This window comes from Eriocheir sinensis, chromosome 9 (assembly GCF_024679095.1).
Source record: "Eriocheir sinensis breed Jianghai 21 chromosome 9, ASM2467909v1, whole genome shotgun sequence".
Lineage (NCBI taxonomy): Eukaryota > Metazoa > Arthropoda > Malacostraca > Decapoda > Varunidae > Eriocheir > Eriocheir sinensis.
The window spans coordinates 9597867-9615938 of record NC_066517.1 but is presented as its reverse complement, the minus strand read 5'-3'; the positions used below and the strand labels follow the sequence as shown (position 1 = coordinate 9615938).

At 42.7% G+C, this 18072-nt stretch overlaps 1 protein-coding gene across 4 annotated transcripts in view; it reads left to right on the top strand.

The window, feature by feature from the left end:
• LOC126995905 (dynein axonemal heavy chain 5-like) overlaps positions 1–18072 on the top strand; it is a 237639-nt gene that overhangs the window by 180813 nt on the left and 38754 nt on the right. For all 4 annotated transcript variants that reach the window (XR_007750824.1, XM_050855800.1, XM_050855799.1 and 1 more), the window contains 16 exons: positions 883–1079; positions 1245–1430; positions 5340–5435; positions 5891–6089; positions 11472–11614; positions 11992–12126; positions 12487–12609; positions 12818–12935; positions 13052–13257; positions 13448–13611; positions 13824–13946; positions 14034–14226; positions 14585–14715; positions 15060–15208; positions 17145–17314; positions 17837–18063. Coding sequence is in view for 3 of the 4 variants with exons in the window: in XM_050855800.1 (XP_050711757.1) it covers positions 883–1079; positions 1245–1430; positions 5340–5435; positions 5891–6089; positions 11472–11614; positions 11992–12126; positions 12487–12609; positions 12818–12935; positions 13052–13257; positions 13448–13611; positions 13824–13946; positions 14034–14226; positions 14585–14715; positions 15060–15208; positions 17145–17314; positions 17837–18063 (2560 nt within the window). In the remaining variant the exon portion in view is untranslated. The remainder of the gene's footprint in view (positions 1–882; positions 1080–1244; positions 1431–5339; positions 5436–5890; positions 6090–11471; positions 11615–11991; positions 12127–12486; positions 12610–12817; positions 12936–13051; positions 13258–13447; positions 13612–13823; positions 13947–14033; positions 14227–14584; positions 14716–15059; positions 15209–17144; positions 17315–17836; positions 18064–18072) is intronic.

Genomic DNA, 18072 nt, shown 5'->3' with positions numbered 1-18072 from the left:
TCATGTGTTGTGTGTTTCCTGTCTTCTTGTGTTGTGTCTTTTCTGTCTTTTATTATTTTCTTACAGTATTGGAAGCAGCTCAAGGGCATAAAAATAACTGTAGAAAAAAAGCCTGCTAATCACTGCCCCCTGTATAAGAGAGCATAGATGAGTGGCCAAAAGAAAGGTCAACTATAGATGGAGAGGTGGCTTGATACTCTGCATTGCTATTTACTCTGCATTGCTCTATACTCTCCATTGCTTGATACTGTCCATTACCCTCATTGCTCTATACTCTCCTTTGCTCTATATTCTCCATTGTTTGATACTCCATTACCCTCATTGCTCTATACTCTCCATTGCTCTATATTCTCCATTGTTTGATACTCTCCATTACCCTCATTGCTCTATACTCTCCATTGCTTGATTCCCTCCATTACCCTCATTGCTCTATACTCTCCATTGCTTGATACTCTCCATTACCCTCATTGCTCTATACTCTCCATTGCTCTATACTCTCCATTGCTTGATACTCTCCATTACCCTCATTGCTCTATACTCTCCATTACCCTCATTGCTCTATACTCTCCATTGCTCTATACTCTCCATTGCTCTATATTCTCCATTGCTTGATATTCTCCATTACCCTCATTGGTCTATACTCTCCATTGCTCTATACTCTCCATTGCTCTATACTCTCCATTGCTTGATATTCTCCATTACCCTCATTGCTCTATACTCTCCATTGCTCTATACTCTCCATTGCTTGATACTCTCCATAACCCTCTCGATAGGTTAGACAGGTACAAATCATGGCAGCTAAATTCAAAAATACCTCATCAGCCACAGTAACCTTGATCGCACAGAACCGAACCTAAACTCGTCTTGCCTCATCATCCACAGGGGAACACGTGTGGCTGGTGCTGGATGGGCCCGTGGACGCTATATGGATTGAAAACCTCAACTCTGTTCTGGATGACAACCGTACCTTGACCCTTGCCAATGGAGACCGCATCCCCATGTCCCCCACCTGTAAGGTCATATTTGAACCTTCAAACATCGACAATGCCTCCCCCGCCACTGTCTCCAGAAATGGGATGGCAAGTCACACACTACTTTTGATTTTAGTTATCATGCATCTTCTTCACAATATAAATCAGAGGTAAAGCTTCCTAATTTTGTGATCTGAGCTGAAAGTTATTGACATTGGCAAAGTCCACACACCTTTGTAGGCTAGCAGGATATCATGAGTTGTTTTCATCCAGGTGTACATGAGTTCGTCAGGGCTGGACTGGCAGCCTCTGCTCCAGGCGTGGCTGAGGACCCGGCCGCACCACGAGCAGGGTGTTCTCACGGAGCTGTTCTCCAGCACCTTCCCCGCACTGTTCACCTGGACCAAGCAGAACCTGCGCCTGTGTGTACCGGTGCTGCAGGTCAACCTCATGGCTCAGGTAAACCAGGCAGCCTCTGTTTCTATGGCCAGATTAAAAAAGAGCAAGAGTAGCCTTGAGGCAAAATTTAGGAAAGAAATGTAGTAATTTTTTTAAGGTGGCCAGTTGAAAAATATACTGTACAGTAGTCGTATGTTATAATAGGAAACTTGAAAAGTTATGGCTATGAGTTATAATTTAGTAGTTCCTGTATCAGAAATAGAAGTAATGTGCAAAGTATTTCATCATATAGCAGTTGTCAGGCAGGTGGTGTCCCTTGTGTATGTAAACACAGCTTTCCTTTCCATGATGAAGGCAGGTAACTCATCCCAGAAATTGTTTGTTTGCATGGACTGCTCTCAAGGGTTATGCTTTTACCTTTATTGTTTTTCTGCATTTATTTCTTTTATTGCATTCTAATGAAGTATTAAGGGTAGGTCATATTGTCAAAAGGCACACACAGCAGCTTGGTCAAGAATCTGAAGCATTTGTGTAACAGTTGTCAACAAAGAAGTAAGTTACCACTAAACTCGTTATAGTTATAGTCATTGTCTGTTCTTAATGTTTATTGCTTGCATTAATTTCTACACACAAGGCTATCTGTAGCACAACATTTGTGGCGGGCGATGTGGCCACCACTCTTCAAGGCCTGTGTGTGCCCTTCAGGGCAGGAGTTTGGGCTTGGGTATGGGTACATGACTCTCTCCCACCTTCCTTTTCTGTAAAGGTCACTGACTCATAACTGGATCCTCTGCTTGTTCAAAGGCCGACGTTTTCATGCAGACACAAACGACTAAGTGAGGGATTTTATTATTTTTTCCTGTGTAAATGGCGATGTGGTCCTTGAGTCACTCTGTCATTCTTTTGGAACTGGTGCTTTGAACTTGCTTACATTTGACTCCTACAGCTTTTATTATCATTCATGCCCCATGAGTTATACTCATGTGCATCTTTTTGTGTTTCAATGTGTATGTGTTCCATGTTGTGTTGTGGCAGTTTGTGTCTGTCCCAAGGCTTCTTGAGCAGCTTAGCCGTGTGTTGATCTCGCTCTGATTAGTCTGTAGTGTGAGGGGACGGCAGACAAGAGAAATAGGTAAGACTTCTGACAAATTACCCAGAGCTGCAACTTGTTACCTTGCAGTCTGCACCAGCAAGGAACAGCCAGCATACAAGAAACAGCATGGAGACCCTTTGATTATTATATACTTCCATAGTTTAGGTGTGAGCATGTGAGTGTTCTCGAGACACCAGTAGGTTGTGTGTACACACTGGCGGACATGTTGCCCCAAACCTCATGTTGCTGACTTTGGCTGGTGGTGGCAGGCACTTGGCCTCCTGGAGGGTCAGCTGCCTGATGGAGATGACGTGGAGGATGACACCTACCTGCAGCGGAGGCGGCGGCGCTCCTCAGCCTGGGGACGCGCTCGCACCCCCGACGACACCACCAACACCCTCACACCCACCGACACGCCGCGCTCCCTGGTGGACGAAGATGAGGACGATGACGAAGCAAACTCGGTGCCGCCCTTTGTTGTTGTGTCATGCCATGCCAGGTGTCACCCCACACCACCTCACCGCTACCCTGCCTCACCTACACCCTCCCTAAACCCTGGCCCCGCCATGACCCACGCATGGCCTGCCAGACAAGATCTCTACTTAGCTTGTGTCATGTGGGTCCTGGTGGGGATAAACAAAGAATAAATAAACATGAAAGATTGTATGCCATAAATAATCTCTATAAACATGGAATTCCCCAAGAAGAAAAGCCGCTTCGTTGTAGACAGCTGCCCGTGCTCGCTGAGTCTGTGTTCACCGTCCTAGAGTACATAGAATAACATAATATTGAAAACGTGGAGAAAACTATCCAGAACACTGAATGCTTCAGCTTGAAGCATAAAATGGGATGCAGCCAACAGCTCTTGGCGAGAGTGGGGCCACAAATATAATTTATAACAAACACTGCCAGGAAAGCTGCCATTCTTGTGCATCTCAGCACTCCTTCCCAAGCCTATGCTGGCACCTTGGTGTGTTACAAACATTCCATAGCCTCCACCTCAGTAAGTGTTGTCACAGAACCAAGACTCGCCGTAACACTAAATGTAGGATTGTTAGACTAAGCCTAACAGGTGCAGCATAAAGCCAGCATGTCAACGTGTCTTGTGTCACCTCCTACAGATAAACTTGGAGATTCCTTAAATAAATATTATCCAACATACATGTACATATTTAATGTGATATATATATATATATATATATATATATATATATATATATATATATATATATATATATATATATATATATATATATATATATATATATATATATATATATATATATATATATATATATATATATATATAGTTTGTGTCTGCTAAATGTAATGGCTATATCCTAACATTGCCATTGATCTTAGCAGTAGTGTTGTTTGGTCATTGCAGCATTACTAGACACTGGTTGGATGGAATGCAGCTGTAATGCTTGCATGATATGTTGTTTGTTGTTTGCTGTGGCAGGATATTGGTATGTTTTTTGTCCTTTACATTTTTTCTTTTGCATTTTTGTATTGGGTGTTGTTATCCAAGTGTTGACTGTATTGTTATATGATTTCTTAGGACCTGATATGATTTTTGATCATTGTCGTGAGTCACTGGAAGCCTGTCTTCCGTCCTGCCTCGTAGTAAAGTAGTACCGTTGTTTGTCGTCACTGTAGCTCCAAATCTTCCATCACATTTGACGGTTGTGGGCGTCCTCAGACGCCGGGCTGTGCATCAGCTTTCCAAGGCTACACATAATCACAGCTTTACATGCTGTGTATTATTGTGACGGTGCAAGTGTGATGGCTGAAGGAGACAATGACATGCCTCAGTAGAGATAACTGCAGAGTTCTGAAGTTGAAATTAGACAACGATCACTGTATTCTAGACACTTATATTTTTACTTCCTATGAATAAGTCCTTTGATATCTGATTTGGCATTTGACATGTACAATTGTTTACACTTGGAAGTCAGTACCCTAACTTGCATCTAATGTTAAGTATAAAGGAAGAGAATCCTAGGACGTGGAAGTCAGAGGGAGGGAGCTGGATGAGCAAGAGGGAGGGAATGTTGTCCACACACGACTGGGCCTTGCCAAGCCAGGGTACGGGCTGAAGGTTGTCACAATGATTAACACTATCAGAACATAACATCTACTAGGAACTTGGTGTTGAGCATGTTATATGATGCATTCAGAGGTAATATGCAGTTCTAAAAATGCTATTACATCTCTGAACTTCATCATACCTTATTGAACTTTAATCCAAAGATGACCTGACCTAACAGAGCCTGACCTGTTATGCTTTAGCTGTTTTCACCTAGGTAGAAAAGGTCATCTTGAATTCTAGTTTAAAAAGGTTGAATGTAGTTGGGGCCACTCGTAGTTTTGTGCATGACGTAAATACAAGTTAAAAGAAGGGAATGAAGTTGACCGTAGCAAATACTAGGAACTTGTTGTTGGATGTTGTGGACCCAAGTAACATTTAGTTGGCACCTAAGAAGGATCACGGGGATGGAGGATGCCGGTCAATACTAAACTGTTTGCTAATATGAAGTTCTGTCTCACAAACAATGCATTGTGGCATGTCTCCAGGAACTTTGCATTCAGCACCAGTTCTCTGTAGATAAACAGGACATCTGTCATGGAAGTAGATACTTAGTTAACTGCTGGAATTATACGTCATTTTCCAAGTTTATTTGATGAAAATCCTTTGAATGTATACAATTTATTTTTGCAATAGCTAACATAAAAAACTTCACTTTTTTTGGGTGTCATTCCACTGAAATAATGGAAAAAATACCTCTTTCTTTTACCTGTTTGCCTAGCATTTAGTGGTGAGTGTCAGGTGTGTGGGTCAGGGCCAGGCATCTCATGTTGTTGTGTGTATGCAGGCCAGCAAGGTGCTGGAGGGGCTGCTGCCAGACGAGCCGGTGCCCCAACACCATCAGCGCCGCAACCATGACCCGGACACCGAGGAAGTGCCGCAGGTGAGTGTGAGGCTGCAGGTGAAGACAGCAGGTGAGTGGGAGTCCTCAGGTAAGAAAAAATAAAGTATAAAATCTTATTTGTTTAGATTTATTTCCATCATAACCGTAGTCAAAAATTTCAATGATTTATTCTCACATGGATAAATGGTAAAGCTTGCTGTGGAATGTTTAGCCTGAACAACCTCAAAAGTACTACGGAGGTTTGATTCATATACCCTCAAAATGTTACTTAGATCAAACAGAACCTGTATAACATTACCCAGAATCTAAAGGAAATTGTTTACTGGTGATTCTAAAATTTTCCCTTGAGGTAACTAAAGATTTTATGAGAGTATTATTCAGATTAAACAGAACTTAGAAAAACATGACTCAGATCTAGAGGAACTTGTTGGCAGTTGATACTAAAATTTTCCCATAAGTTAACTACGGAATGACACGACTATTTTGCCAACCAGACGCAGACGGCACCAATCCAGGAGCACATCCACCGCCTGTTTGTGTTCGCCATGATGTGGAGCATTGGGGCGCTGCTGGAGCTGGCAGACCGCGCCCGCCTGGAAGACCACCTCAAGAACAAGTTCACTGCGCTGGACCTGCCCGAGTGTACCAAAGGACCAACCGACTCCATCTTTGACTACCGAGTGGATGAGAATGGTATGTGTGTGTGTGTGTGTGTGTGTGTGTGTACTTACCTAGTTAGGCTGCGTTTACACCAAGCGAGTCGCATCGAGTCGAGTCACGTCAAGTCATTTGAGGCGATTCATATTGATGGAACTCCGTTTACACTGACTGCGTCAACCTAAGTCAAGTCAGTACTCAATGACCCATTTGATTTCATGGAGAATGGATGCATGTTTTTTTTATTTTTTTTATTAATTTATCTTATTTATTTTGTTTTCCATTGGTCTTTCACTCTTTTTCTTTTATTTTCTATTGGCATTTTTCAAATCCTTTTCTTTTTCTTTTCTTTTTAGTTCTTTTCTTGCTGTTGTTTTTCTTTTGTTTTCTTTTCTTCCATCATACTTAAGTTGATGTTCGTGTGTCTGGGTGAGCCGCTTTCCTCCCAGAAGGGATCGGCGAGTTATGATTTACTTCATGTTTTTGATGACGGGTATAATTTCTTGGCGTATGCTTGAGTATGATTGAATGTAACGGATGCTGTATGAATGGTGTACATTGTTATTTACAAATATTGAAAATATACATATTAAATATATGAATATACCCACTCCCCCTTGTCCCTTGTCCTACTAACATAGCTTTGTGATAGGCCCCACTCTTAACACTGTGTGCATTGTATGTACATATGTATGAATGGTTGAGTGAATGGTGTGCATGCTTCAGGATGATACGTAAAACTGAAAACTTCTTTCCATAAAGCAGCGAAGACATCACGATCCCGGTGGTTAGGGTCACTGGAATCATATAAAGCAGGGGGCTCTTGAACTAAGTTGATTAGGAGTTCCACCAGCATGCTTGAACACACCACGGCAGACTCGCTGTGATTGACGTCAAAAATAGGTCCAGCCCTATATGTGACTCGATGCGATGCGATGCGATGAGACGCGACGTGACGTGACTCGACGCATCCGGTGTAAACGATTTCTTTCAAAAACCCGTACAGATCAGTGTTAAAACTGGGGTGGTGATTCATGACGTGATGCAACGCGACTCAACACGACTCGCTTGGTGTAAATGCAGCCTTATAGTATACAGGGCCTGAGCTACACTTTTGGTTCTGTCTCCACATCTATTGTCATCTAATTTTTCCTTAAATCTTCTTACTTATTTCTTTTTACCTATTTGTACTTCTTCAGTGTGTTCTCATAGGTAAATTTTACTTCACTGTGCTTATAGAAGTTGGAGAAAGGTTATGATTGGTCTATATTACAGTAAACCCTCAATATAATGGACTAATTGGGGGGGACCTTAGTCCATTAATGCCGAAAGACCGTTATAAGAGGCGGAAAAAAAAATATACGCACAATAATACCAACGAACCTAATAAACGTAGGTATAAAGTAAACCTTGTTATCTGGGTGCACTGTATCCGACCTCGCCCGTATCTGGGAGTTTTCAAAAATGTGATTTTTGCCAATAAAAATACAAAATTGTTGTGCGCCGCCAAAAGTCATTCAAATTGCCCGCGTGATGCCTCTAAGCCCTTCCCGGGCAGCGTACTGCACCACCAAGGTAAAGAGATTCTCTTTACCTATTCTCTTTACCCTGCGCACCACAACACAACAAGCGCCTTGCCCGCCATTATTTATGTTCAACATGGCCCAGTTAATTGCCATTGTGTGTGTGCCCTACCTTCTCCAGGCATTGCTTTGCCTGTGTGTGGTGTTTGTGGCGCTTACCATGGCGCCGATGAAACTATATATATATATATATATATATATATATATATATATATATATATATATATATATATATATATATATATATATATATATATATATATATATATATATATATATACAGAGCTGGGATTCTGTAGAAAAAATCTACCACCGGTATCGGTAGTCGGTAGATGTCGAGCGTCAATGGTATCGGTAGATCGGTAGATTTTTCAGAAATCTACCGATCGGTATAGATTCGGTATCGGTAGATTAAAAACTCTATAATTATATAATAAAAAAATGCTTTTAAAGGCCCATAACACACTTTTTAAGTTATTTCTCTCTTATTTCGGTTAACTTAAGAATAGAAGTAAATTAGAGTCTTTTAATACCTTTTTTAAGTTCAAAAATACATAACTTATTTAATAAATGAATTTCTCCCTCAAAAAATAAACATCAAACTGAAAAAAAGTTAAATTTAAACAAACTAGACAATACAGCATTATTTATTAACTTTCACAAAATAAATTTCTTCCCAACACAAAAAAAAATTACAACTGAAGCAGTCTTGAGCCTCCTACTCCAGGTCGGTGTCGGCGCCCTTCTTGAGATTGGCAGGAAGTGTTGTGTGAAATTAATTCTAACAGAGGTTATAGAAAGCTTGAAAGCCATAGAAGTAGTCAGTAAGCAATGAGTTTACAAGTACGATTAAGTTTGTGTCATCAATTTGGAGCCTAACCTAACAGAGCCTCACTCCCATGGCCTCTGCCCAGGACACGTCCTCAAGTCCACAGGGGGAAGGAGACGCTGCCTCCACACCTCACCTCTCCCCCACGCTGCCTCACACGTGACACTGGCTTACGTGACTAGCCCACTCTGCAGCGTCCCTCTGACAGGGTTCACACTCCTACACACGGGCCCCGGCGCCACATACAAAACACTCACTCAACACACAGCATTTCCTAACCTCTGGTTCGTAAGAATTTGATTTAATAGTTCACTGACTTGATCAAAACTTTTAATGTAAAATAAAGTTTAAAAAGGAAAATCACTTGAAAAGTTAAAAGCACAAAACGATTAAGTGCTGCCTTGGGCGGGTGGACTTAAAAACACTGCCACTTAAAACACTAGGCGATGAGGCTGAGCACGTTGTCGAGAGCGGGAGCTAGAGCGTAGGTGTAGGCTACTGGCCGGCAGGCCAAACAGAGTGGGGCTCCGCCAAAACTTTTGGCGGCGAGAATCTGCTAGGTCGTGGCTGCCTCTGATTGGCTGAGAACGCCCAGAACGGCCGGTGATTGGCTAAGCGTGATGACGTCAAAGTAATACCTGGAATTTCCTGCTAACTGCTTCCCATAGATGCGCCGAACGTGAAAACTTGTCCGTTTCATTTTGCGGGTCGTCTTCTCTCTAAGTCTTAACAAAAAGTCCAAGGCTTTTTCAATCTACCGATACCGATTGACTGCCAATCATGCGATCGGTAGCGGTATTCGAGTTTCTTCAAAATACCGAATGATCGGTATCGGTAGTAATCTACATTGGTAGTACCGATCCCAAATGTCAATCGGTATATATATATATATATATATATATATATATATATATATATATATATATATATATATATATATATATATATATATATATATATATATATATATATATATATATATATATATATATATATATATATATATATATATATATATATATATATATATATATATATATATATATATATATATATATATATATATATATATATATATATATATATATATATATATATATATATATATATATATATATATATATATATATATATATATATATATATATATATATATATATATATATATATATATATATATATATATATATCTCTGGTGTACAAGCGTTAATTACAACGTTAGGAGCGAATCTTAACACTCGCGTCCTTGTGGCCATGGCGGATGCTGACAAGAGCCCTGCAACGCCCCGACAATTTTTCTTACGTTATGTCACTAATTATCATTTGCAAGAGACGCCACAATGCCCACGCATTCACTGTGGATGGGGAAAGGCTTGCCTACACTGGCGTTAGTGTAGACAATGTAATATTGCAGAAAATAAGGTAAAACATTCTTGGGGCGGCTGGGCAAGGTGGGCAGTTTGACATAACCTGTAACATTTTTTCGTTTTTACGGCTATAATACATCCTTCCTGCACTCGTTTCATATATCCACGTGTGCGGAGGCGTTAAGGGCTGACGTGGCCGTACGGGCATAAGCTTAAGTAGCTTCTTTTGTGAGACAATAAAGATATATATTCCCGGCGCGGGCGGGGTGGTGGCGGCGCAGCTGAGATGTAGCCCTTAACATATTTTTCTTTTTTACGGCTATAACATATCTTCCCTGCACTCGTTTCATATATATACATGTGCGCAGGTGTGGAAGGCTGTCATGGGCTTACGGGCGTGATCTTAAGTAGCTTCTTTTGTGCCGATGATATATTAAATGCGGTAGGCGGACGTTGGGTTTTCAGGTCCGTAGACTTAACCTACACCATATCCGGGTTTTTCCCATATCTGGGTGACCCCGTGGCTCTATTAACCCGGATACCAGGCAGAGGGTTTACTGTGTATATATATTTTAATGTGTCTTGTCTGCACGTTGTCTATATAGCTTCACAGCACACTTGGCGATGGACTGCGAGGCACTGAGGCTGCCAGGTTGGCAGTGTGGCCCTGCAAGGGGGCCACATTGTTACGGGTATGGGTAAAATTTTAGAAGTGCGTCTATCTCGCACTAGCAGACGACATTTTTTTTTTTGGTAGTTTTCGATGCGTGATGAAATAATCTGCTAACTGCTTCTGTCATAAGTCAATAATTGATTGAATTTTCAGTGCCTGTTGTACACCCACTGCCGCCCGCCGGAGCAGCCGCAAATTAGCTCTCAGTGGTTCAACTTGCTTACTGTTTCTATAGTTCACTCACCTCTCACAAAGATCACAAGTGGAGTGCACATATGTGGTGGACAGCAGAGCAACTTATTACTGCGAGGAGGTATATTTCTCGCACCACCGCCGCCCTGTCCCGTCTTGCGCAGTGTATTTACACCATATTTACACCGCCCCACACAACTTGCCGAATAAATGAAACCAACCAAACTTATCGTATTCTAACCGAACCTACCCAACGGGGCGACCACTTAAGCTGTATCATTACGGACACTCACAAACACTTGGCTATTTTCCATTACATTTACGTCCTGGATTGATGCACAAGACTTTCGTGTGGTGTAAATACATTCCCCATTTGAATGGGAACCACAAAAAGGAAAATATTTCATCAGGTGAGTTGAAAAAGACTACAAAAACCAAAGGATGGGACATCAGATAAAGGGAGGAGGGCGAGATGGCTAGCAGATGCTTTGGTAGCTACTTACCGGGTGCAGTTCGTTCAAAAAATATTCTCGGTCGGTCCCCGTGGATTTCTGAACCTCTGACCTTGTCCGTCATATCCAGAATCCGTTATAAGCGGGTCCGTTATATCGAGGGTTTACTGTACTTCAATAATTTTTTTATCTCCATTTGCTGTCTATTTATAGGAAGAAAGGATACTTTTGGTGATGCCCGTATGAATAGTGTAGTGCAAGATAGTGTACGAGCATCACCATTCCTTTGCTCTTGGTGGTAATCTTCTCGCCTCTCCGACAGGGTATTGGCAACACTGGGAGACGCGCGTGAATGAGTTCATATACCCGGAAAGTGGTTCCCCAGACTACACGTCCTTCCTGGTGCCTAATGTGGACAACGTCAGGATGGATTTCCTCATCCACATCATTGCCCAGCAGGGGAAGGTGAGACTGCCTGACATTCCTTGATGCAGATGTTGTTTCACCATTTACTTGTTACTTTTCCTTATAACCAGGATTTGCATTTTTGTGACCAGTGTATTATTGATCTCTTAACTCGTCCACTGCGATTGGCACGGATTTCACCTTCACTGGTAGCCTGGTAACATATACTTCCAGGTCTTTCTCTGCCTCTGTGGTGGTGGGGAGTGTTTCCCATGTGGTATTGGTATGCTGAATTTCCCCTCCCAAGGTGCATGATTTTACATTTTTCTTCATTGATTTGTAACAGACACTTTTTGTTCCATTCCTGTAGCTTGGTGATGTCTTCTTGTAGGAAATCTGCAGTCAAGGGGTTAAACACTATACATTTTCTTTTTCAGGGAGTGTTGCTGATCGGTGAGCCGGGTTCCGCCAAGACAGTCACCATCAACGCCTTCATGAAGAAATACAACCCCGAGGACCATCTCTGTCGCAACTTTAATTTCTCCTCAGCCTCCACGCCGCTGTATTTCCAAGTGAGAGGAATTGATTTGCTGTGACTCAAGAATTTCAGCTTTATGACCACCACTTTGTTTATGCTGAATCAGGTTTCTTGTCAATTATCATAGAGCTTTGAATTTTTTGTGTGTGTGTGCAAGTGGCTATCATACTTCAGTTAGTCAAAAGAAATTCCCTTTTTCTTTGGACATATTTTCCATTATGCAGTACAGCTTCCATCCGAAATTGACCTCTCTTTTGGCCACTCTTTACTTTTTGCTTTGTGGGAGCAACAAATAGCAGGCTTTTTTCTGCATTTTCTTTTTGTTGCCCTTATGCTGCTTCCTGTGCTGTAAAAAAAAAAAAAGTGAGTCATTATATAAGTTTTGCATTTCCAGCGCACTATCGAGAGCTACATTGACAAACGGATGGGCAGCACCTTCGGGCCGCCAGCCGGGAAGAAGATGACGGTGTTCATTGATGACCTCAACATGCCGCACATCAACGACTGGGGGGACCAGGTACTGCCCGCTGCCACTGTCCAACTGACTGGCTGATTGAGTTTCTTCTTCAGGTTTTCCTCTCTGCTCGGAATTCTAGAAAGACTTTTATTTACTTTTCCTCACTATGTCTATAGTCTCATAAATATGTAAATACTTTTCATCTTTTTATTTAACATTTATTATTTATTATATTTTTTATTTGAAAATATTTCTTTCTCTCCTAAAGCCCACCAATGAGATTGTCCGACAAACAATGGAGATGGGAGGGTTCTACAGCTTGGAGAAACCAGGAGACTTTACAAACATTGTGGATCTACAGTTTTTGGCAGCCATGGGACATCCAGGTCTGTAGAACACTGGCTGATAAAAGTCAAGGGCAATGATCCTGTGTACTATCACGAATCTTTAAGTATTTAAATACACTCATTGGCCAGCAGATCACATGGTTGATACTTCGCAGGTGGAGGTCGCAATGACATTCCAGCTCGCCTGAAGCGCCACTTCTGTATCTTAAACTCCACCATCCCCTCCGAGAGCTCCATCAACAAGATCTTTGGGGTGATAGCGAGGGGCCACTTCAGCACCAAGCGTGGCTTCAACAATGAAGTGCGGGGACTGGTGGACCTGCTGGTGCCTCTCACACGCCGCCTCTGGTCACACACCAAAGTTAGTCACTCTGCTGAGGACAGGGACTGAGGCTAGAGGCAGAGCTAAGGAGATCAGGGAAATCAGTTGACTCACTGTAATGAAAACTGTTTTGAGTACAGTGATTGGTGGAAGTGAGAAACTTCATTACATCTTATTCCACAAAGTTATGTGACCCCAGTACTAATGTAACAAATCATCTTTTGTACAGAACAAGCTGCTGCCCACCCCTGCCAAGTTCCACTACGTGTTCAACCTACGTGACCTGTCTCGCATCTGGCAGGGCATGTTGGGGGCAGCGCCCAATGTGGTGACCTCCAGTGACACCCTCATGGCCCTGTGGCGGCATGAGTGCTGCAGGGTGATCTCTGACAGGTGGGTCATGTCATGCCTTCACTAGTCACCTCTGTCATCCAAATGATGTCCAACTCCAATATTACTTTATTTGTACATATTTCCTTTTTTTATTCTCAGAAGATTTTATCTTTTTATTGAACTTTGCAAATTTTATATTGTTTGCCTACAACCATGAAGTATTGAATTAATTGCTATTGCCGCATCAGCTGATAAAGCTCGCCTTGTTGCAGGTTCACGTCACTAAAGGACGTGAAGTGGTTTGAAGAGTCGCTGGTGAATCTGGCACAGCAGGACCTCGGCCCACAAGTCACCAAGAAGATTACTCACACCAACTACTTTGTGGACTTCCTCAGGTGAAAATTTTCTTTGTCAAGTTACTTGAAACTGATAAAAGCCATTGTATCATAAACAGCCTCTTCATTTGTGCTTGTATGCCACAGGGATGCCCCGGAGCCCACTGGGGACGAGGGTGAGGATCTGGACATGGAGATGCCCAAGGTGTACGAGCCCATCCCATCCTTCTCTGCCCTGGAGGACCGCCTGCAGATGTTCTTGTCACAGTACAACGAGATGGTGCGAGGGGCCGGCATGGACCTGGTCTTCTTCACAGATGCCATGATTCATCTCACAAGGGTAAGTCTGGCTGGGGGGATGAGTGTCCTTCTAGTTGTGTTATGAGGCTTCATACACAGTTACATATGCTGCCTTTGTTCCTACAGCAGCACTTCATTCTGCCTGACCCTGAGCAGCCTCTTTGTTCAGGTGCAGGATCCTTAGGTCGTTCTGCTCTTCCTTAGCATTAGTTGTCTTTGATCTAAAGTAAGTTTTCTACATAGTATTTATATAATTTGATAAGACTAGTTTATAAGTGATTTAAGTAATGCCACTGAAAGCAGACAGGCATGCAAGACAGTAGTGTAGATCATCCTGTTACCTGCCATTCAAGCTGTAATGAAAACACGCAGCTTTGGCCCTCGATCACTCCCAACAGATCTCCCGCATCATCCGCAACCCCGGCGGCAATGCCCTGCTGGTGGGCGTGGGAGGCTCAGGGAAGCAGTCACTCACCAAGCTGGCGTCCTTCATCGCCGGCTACAAGACGTTCCAGATTGCACTCACTCGGTGGGTTCTCTTAAGCCTGGAGAGAGTTTGTGTGTAAACTTAAACTTCAACTCACTTTTTTCCATATAGCACAGCTCTACCTATTCAAGTAACTGTTCAAACTTTCATTATTTTTTGTTCTTTTTGTACAATAATATGACTTGTAATCACATCATTTACACAGATATTGTGGTAATACCCATTCTATGACCATTGTCTTCAAACACACTGACAACAGTGACCTCACTAAAAACTGTAAAGGTGTTGTTATCCATAAGCAAAGCATTTCTCTATGTTATTTGCTACCAACCCTTTGCTACCAACCCTTTGCTACCAACCCCCTACCAACCCTACCAATCCTGCAGATCATACAACACCGCCAACCTGCTTGAGGACCTGAAGGTGCTGTACCGGACGTGTGGGATCCAGGGCAAGGGCACAACGTTCATCTTCACGGACCAGGAGGTGAAGGAGGAGGCCTTCCTGGAGTACCTCAACAACGTGCTGTCCTCGGGTAAGTCTGCCACCCCTCTTCTCTCCTCCTTGGATGTGTTAGTACTCTGGATGCTAGGGGAAGATGAGGGGAGGGAAGGGAAAGTGCAGGAGTAGGAAGACGAGGATACAAAGTTGTTATGTTGGCTCAGATTTCAATTCCCCCTCAGATGTGTTAATGCTCTGGATGCTAAGGAAAGACGAGGGAAGGGAAGAGAAAGTACACCAGATGGAAGGGATGGATGCGAAGTTATGTAGGTTTAGAGTTGAATTCCCCCTCGGATGTGTTAATACTCTGGATGCTAAGGAAAGACGAGGGAAGGGAAGAGAAAGTACACCAGATGGAAGGGATGGATGCAAAGTTATGTAGGTTTAGAGTTGAATTCCCCCTCGGATGTGTTAATACTCTGGATGCTGAGGGAAGAAGAGGGAAGGGAAGGGAAAATACACCAGATGGAAGGGATGGATGCAAAGTTATGTAGGTTTAGAGTTCAATTCCCCCTCAGATGTGTTAATACTCTGGATGCTGAGGGAAGAAGAGGGAAGGGAAGGGAAAATACACCAGATGGAAGGGATGGATGCAAAGTTATGTAGGTTTAGAGTTCAATTCCCCCTCAGATGTGTTAATACTCTGGATGCTGAGGGAAGAAGAGGGAAGGGAAGGGAAAATACACCAGATGGAAGGGATGGATGCAAAGTTATGTAGGTTTAGAGTTCAATTCCCCCTCGGATGTGTTAATACTCTGGATGCTGAGGGAAGAAGAGGGAAGGGAAGGGAAAATACACCAGATGGAAGGGATGGATGCAAAGTTATGTAGGTTTAGAGTTCAATTCCCCCTCGGATGTGTTAATACTCTGGATGCTGAGGGAAGAAGAGGGAAGGGAAGGGAAAGCACAGCAGAAGGGAGGCAAGGATGGAAAGCTGTAATATAGGTTCGGAGTTCAATACCTTCTCAAATGCTTTAATACTCTGAATGGCAAAGAAAGACAAGAGAAGGGAAGGGAAGGTGCAGCAGAAGGAAAACAAGGATGCAAAATTGTTATGTAGGTTCAGAGTTCAATTCTTCCTCAGATGTGTTAGTACTCTGGATGTTAATTGGTAAGGGAAGATGAGAGAAGGGAAGGGAAAATGCAACAAGAGGAAGGCAAGGATGAAAAGGTGTTATGTAGGTTTAGAGTGCAGAAGTGTTTATACTCTGGGTGCTAAGGGAAGATGAGGGAAGGCAAGGATGAAAAGGTGTTATGTAGGTTTAGAGTGTAGAAGTGTTTATACTCTGGGTGCTAAGGGAAGATGAGGGAAGGCAAGGATGAAAAGGTGTTATGTAGGTTTAGAGTGCAGAAGTGTTTATACTCTGGGTGCTAAGGGAAGATGAGGGAAGGGAAGGATGAAAAGGTGTTATGTAGGTTTAGAGTGCAGAAGTGTTTATACTCTGGGTGCTAAGGGAAGATGAGGGAAGGGAAGGATGAAAAGGTGTTATGTAGGTTTAGAGTGTAGAAGTGTTTATACTCTGGGTGCTAAGGGAAGATGAGGGAAGGCAAGGATGAAAAGGTGTTATGTAGGTTTAGAGTGCAGAAGTGTTTATACTCTGGGTGCTAAGGGAAGATGAGGGAAGGGAAGGATGAAAAGGTGTTATGTAGGTTTTGAGTGCAATATTATTCCTCCTCAGAAGTGTTTATACTCTGGGTGCTAAGGGAAGATGAGGGAAGGGAAGGGAAAGTGTGGCAGAAGGAGGGCAATATTATTCCTCCTCAGAAGTGTTTATACTCTGGGTGCTAAGGGAAGATGAGGGAAGGGAAGGGAAAGTGTGGCAGAAGGAGGGCAATATTATTCCTCCTCAGAAGTGTTTATACTCTGGGTGCTAAGGGAAGATGAGGGAAGGGAAGGGAAAGTGTGGCAGAAGGAGGGCAAAGGTGCACAGTCGTTAAGTAGGCTCAAAGTTCACATTGCTCCATTTCAGGTATGGTCAGCAATCTGTTTAACCGTGACGAGCAGGGTGAGATTGTGAGTGAGCTGATTCCCGTCATGAAGCGAGAACACCCGCGCCGCCCACCCACGCCGGAGAACGTGATGGACTTCTTCCTGACACGCACCCGACAGAACCTCCACGTCGTCCTCTGCTTCTCCCCTGTAAGTAAACAGTCCTCAGCTCCAGCCACAATCAGTAGCCATGCTTTAAATATGCACACAAAAGAAACGCTTCATCTTATCATTAGAATTTCCATAAAGTATCTTCTGGAGTCTAGATGATGATTTTTGGTAACACAGTGGAAGAGATTCTTAGCCCGTCCAACCTCATAAGGGAAAATTAGGATGTTAAAATAAAAGAAGAATAAGAAGTGTATTTGTCTTCTCTGCAGGTTGGTGAGAAGTTAGTGAGTTAGTGGTTTTAGTAACACAGTGAGAGAGATTCATAGCCTGGCCAACCCCATAAAGAAAAATAAGGACGTTAAATGAAAAGAAGAAGAAAAAGTGGATTTGTCTTCTCTGCAGGTTGGCGAGAAGTTAGTGAGTTTTTAGTAACACAGTTACTAAAAGTTAGTAGGTTTTAGTAACACAGTGAGAGAGATTCATAGCCTGGCCAACCCCATAAAGAAAAATATGGACGTTAAATGAAAAGAAGAAGAAAAAGTGGATTTGTCTTCTCTGTAGGTTGGTGAGAAGTTTCGTACCCGAGCCATGAAGTTCCCGGGCCTGATCAGCGGCTGCACAATAGACTGGTTCCAGCCATGGCCCAAAGAGGCGCTGGTGGCCGTAGCTCAACACTTCCTGGAGAGTTACGAGATCATCAGCACCTCTGAGGTGAAGACTGGCCTGGTGAAGGGCATGGGAACTATCCACGACCATGTGGCTCAACTCTGCAATGACTATTTTCAGAGGTAAAGTTC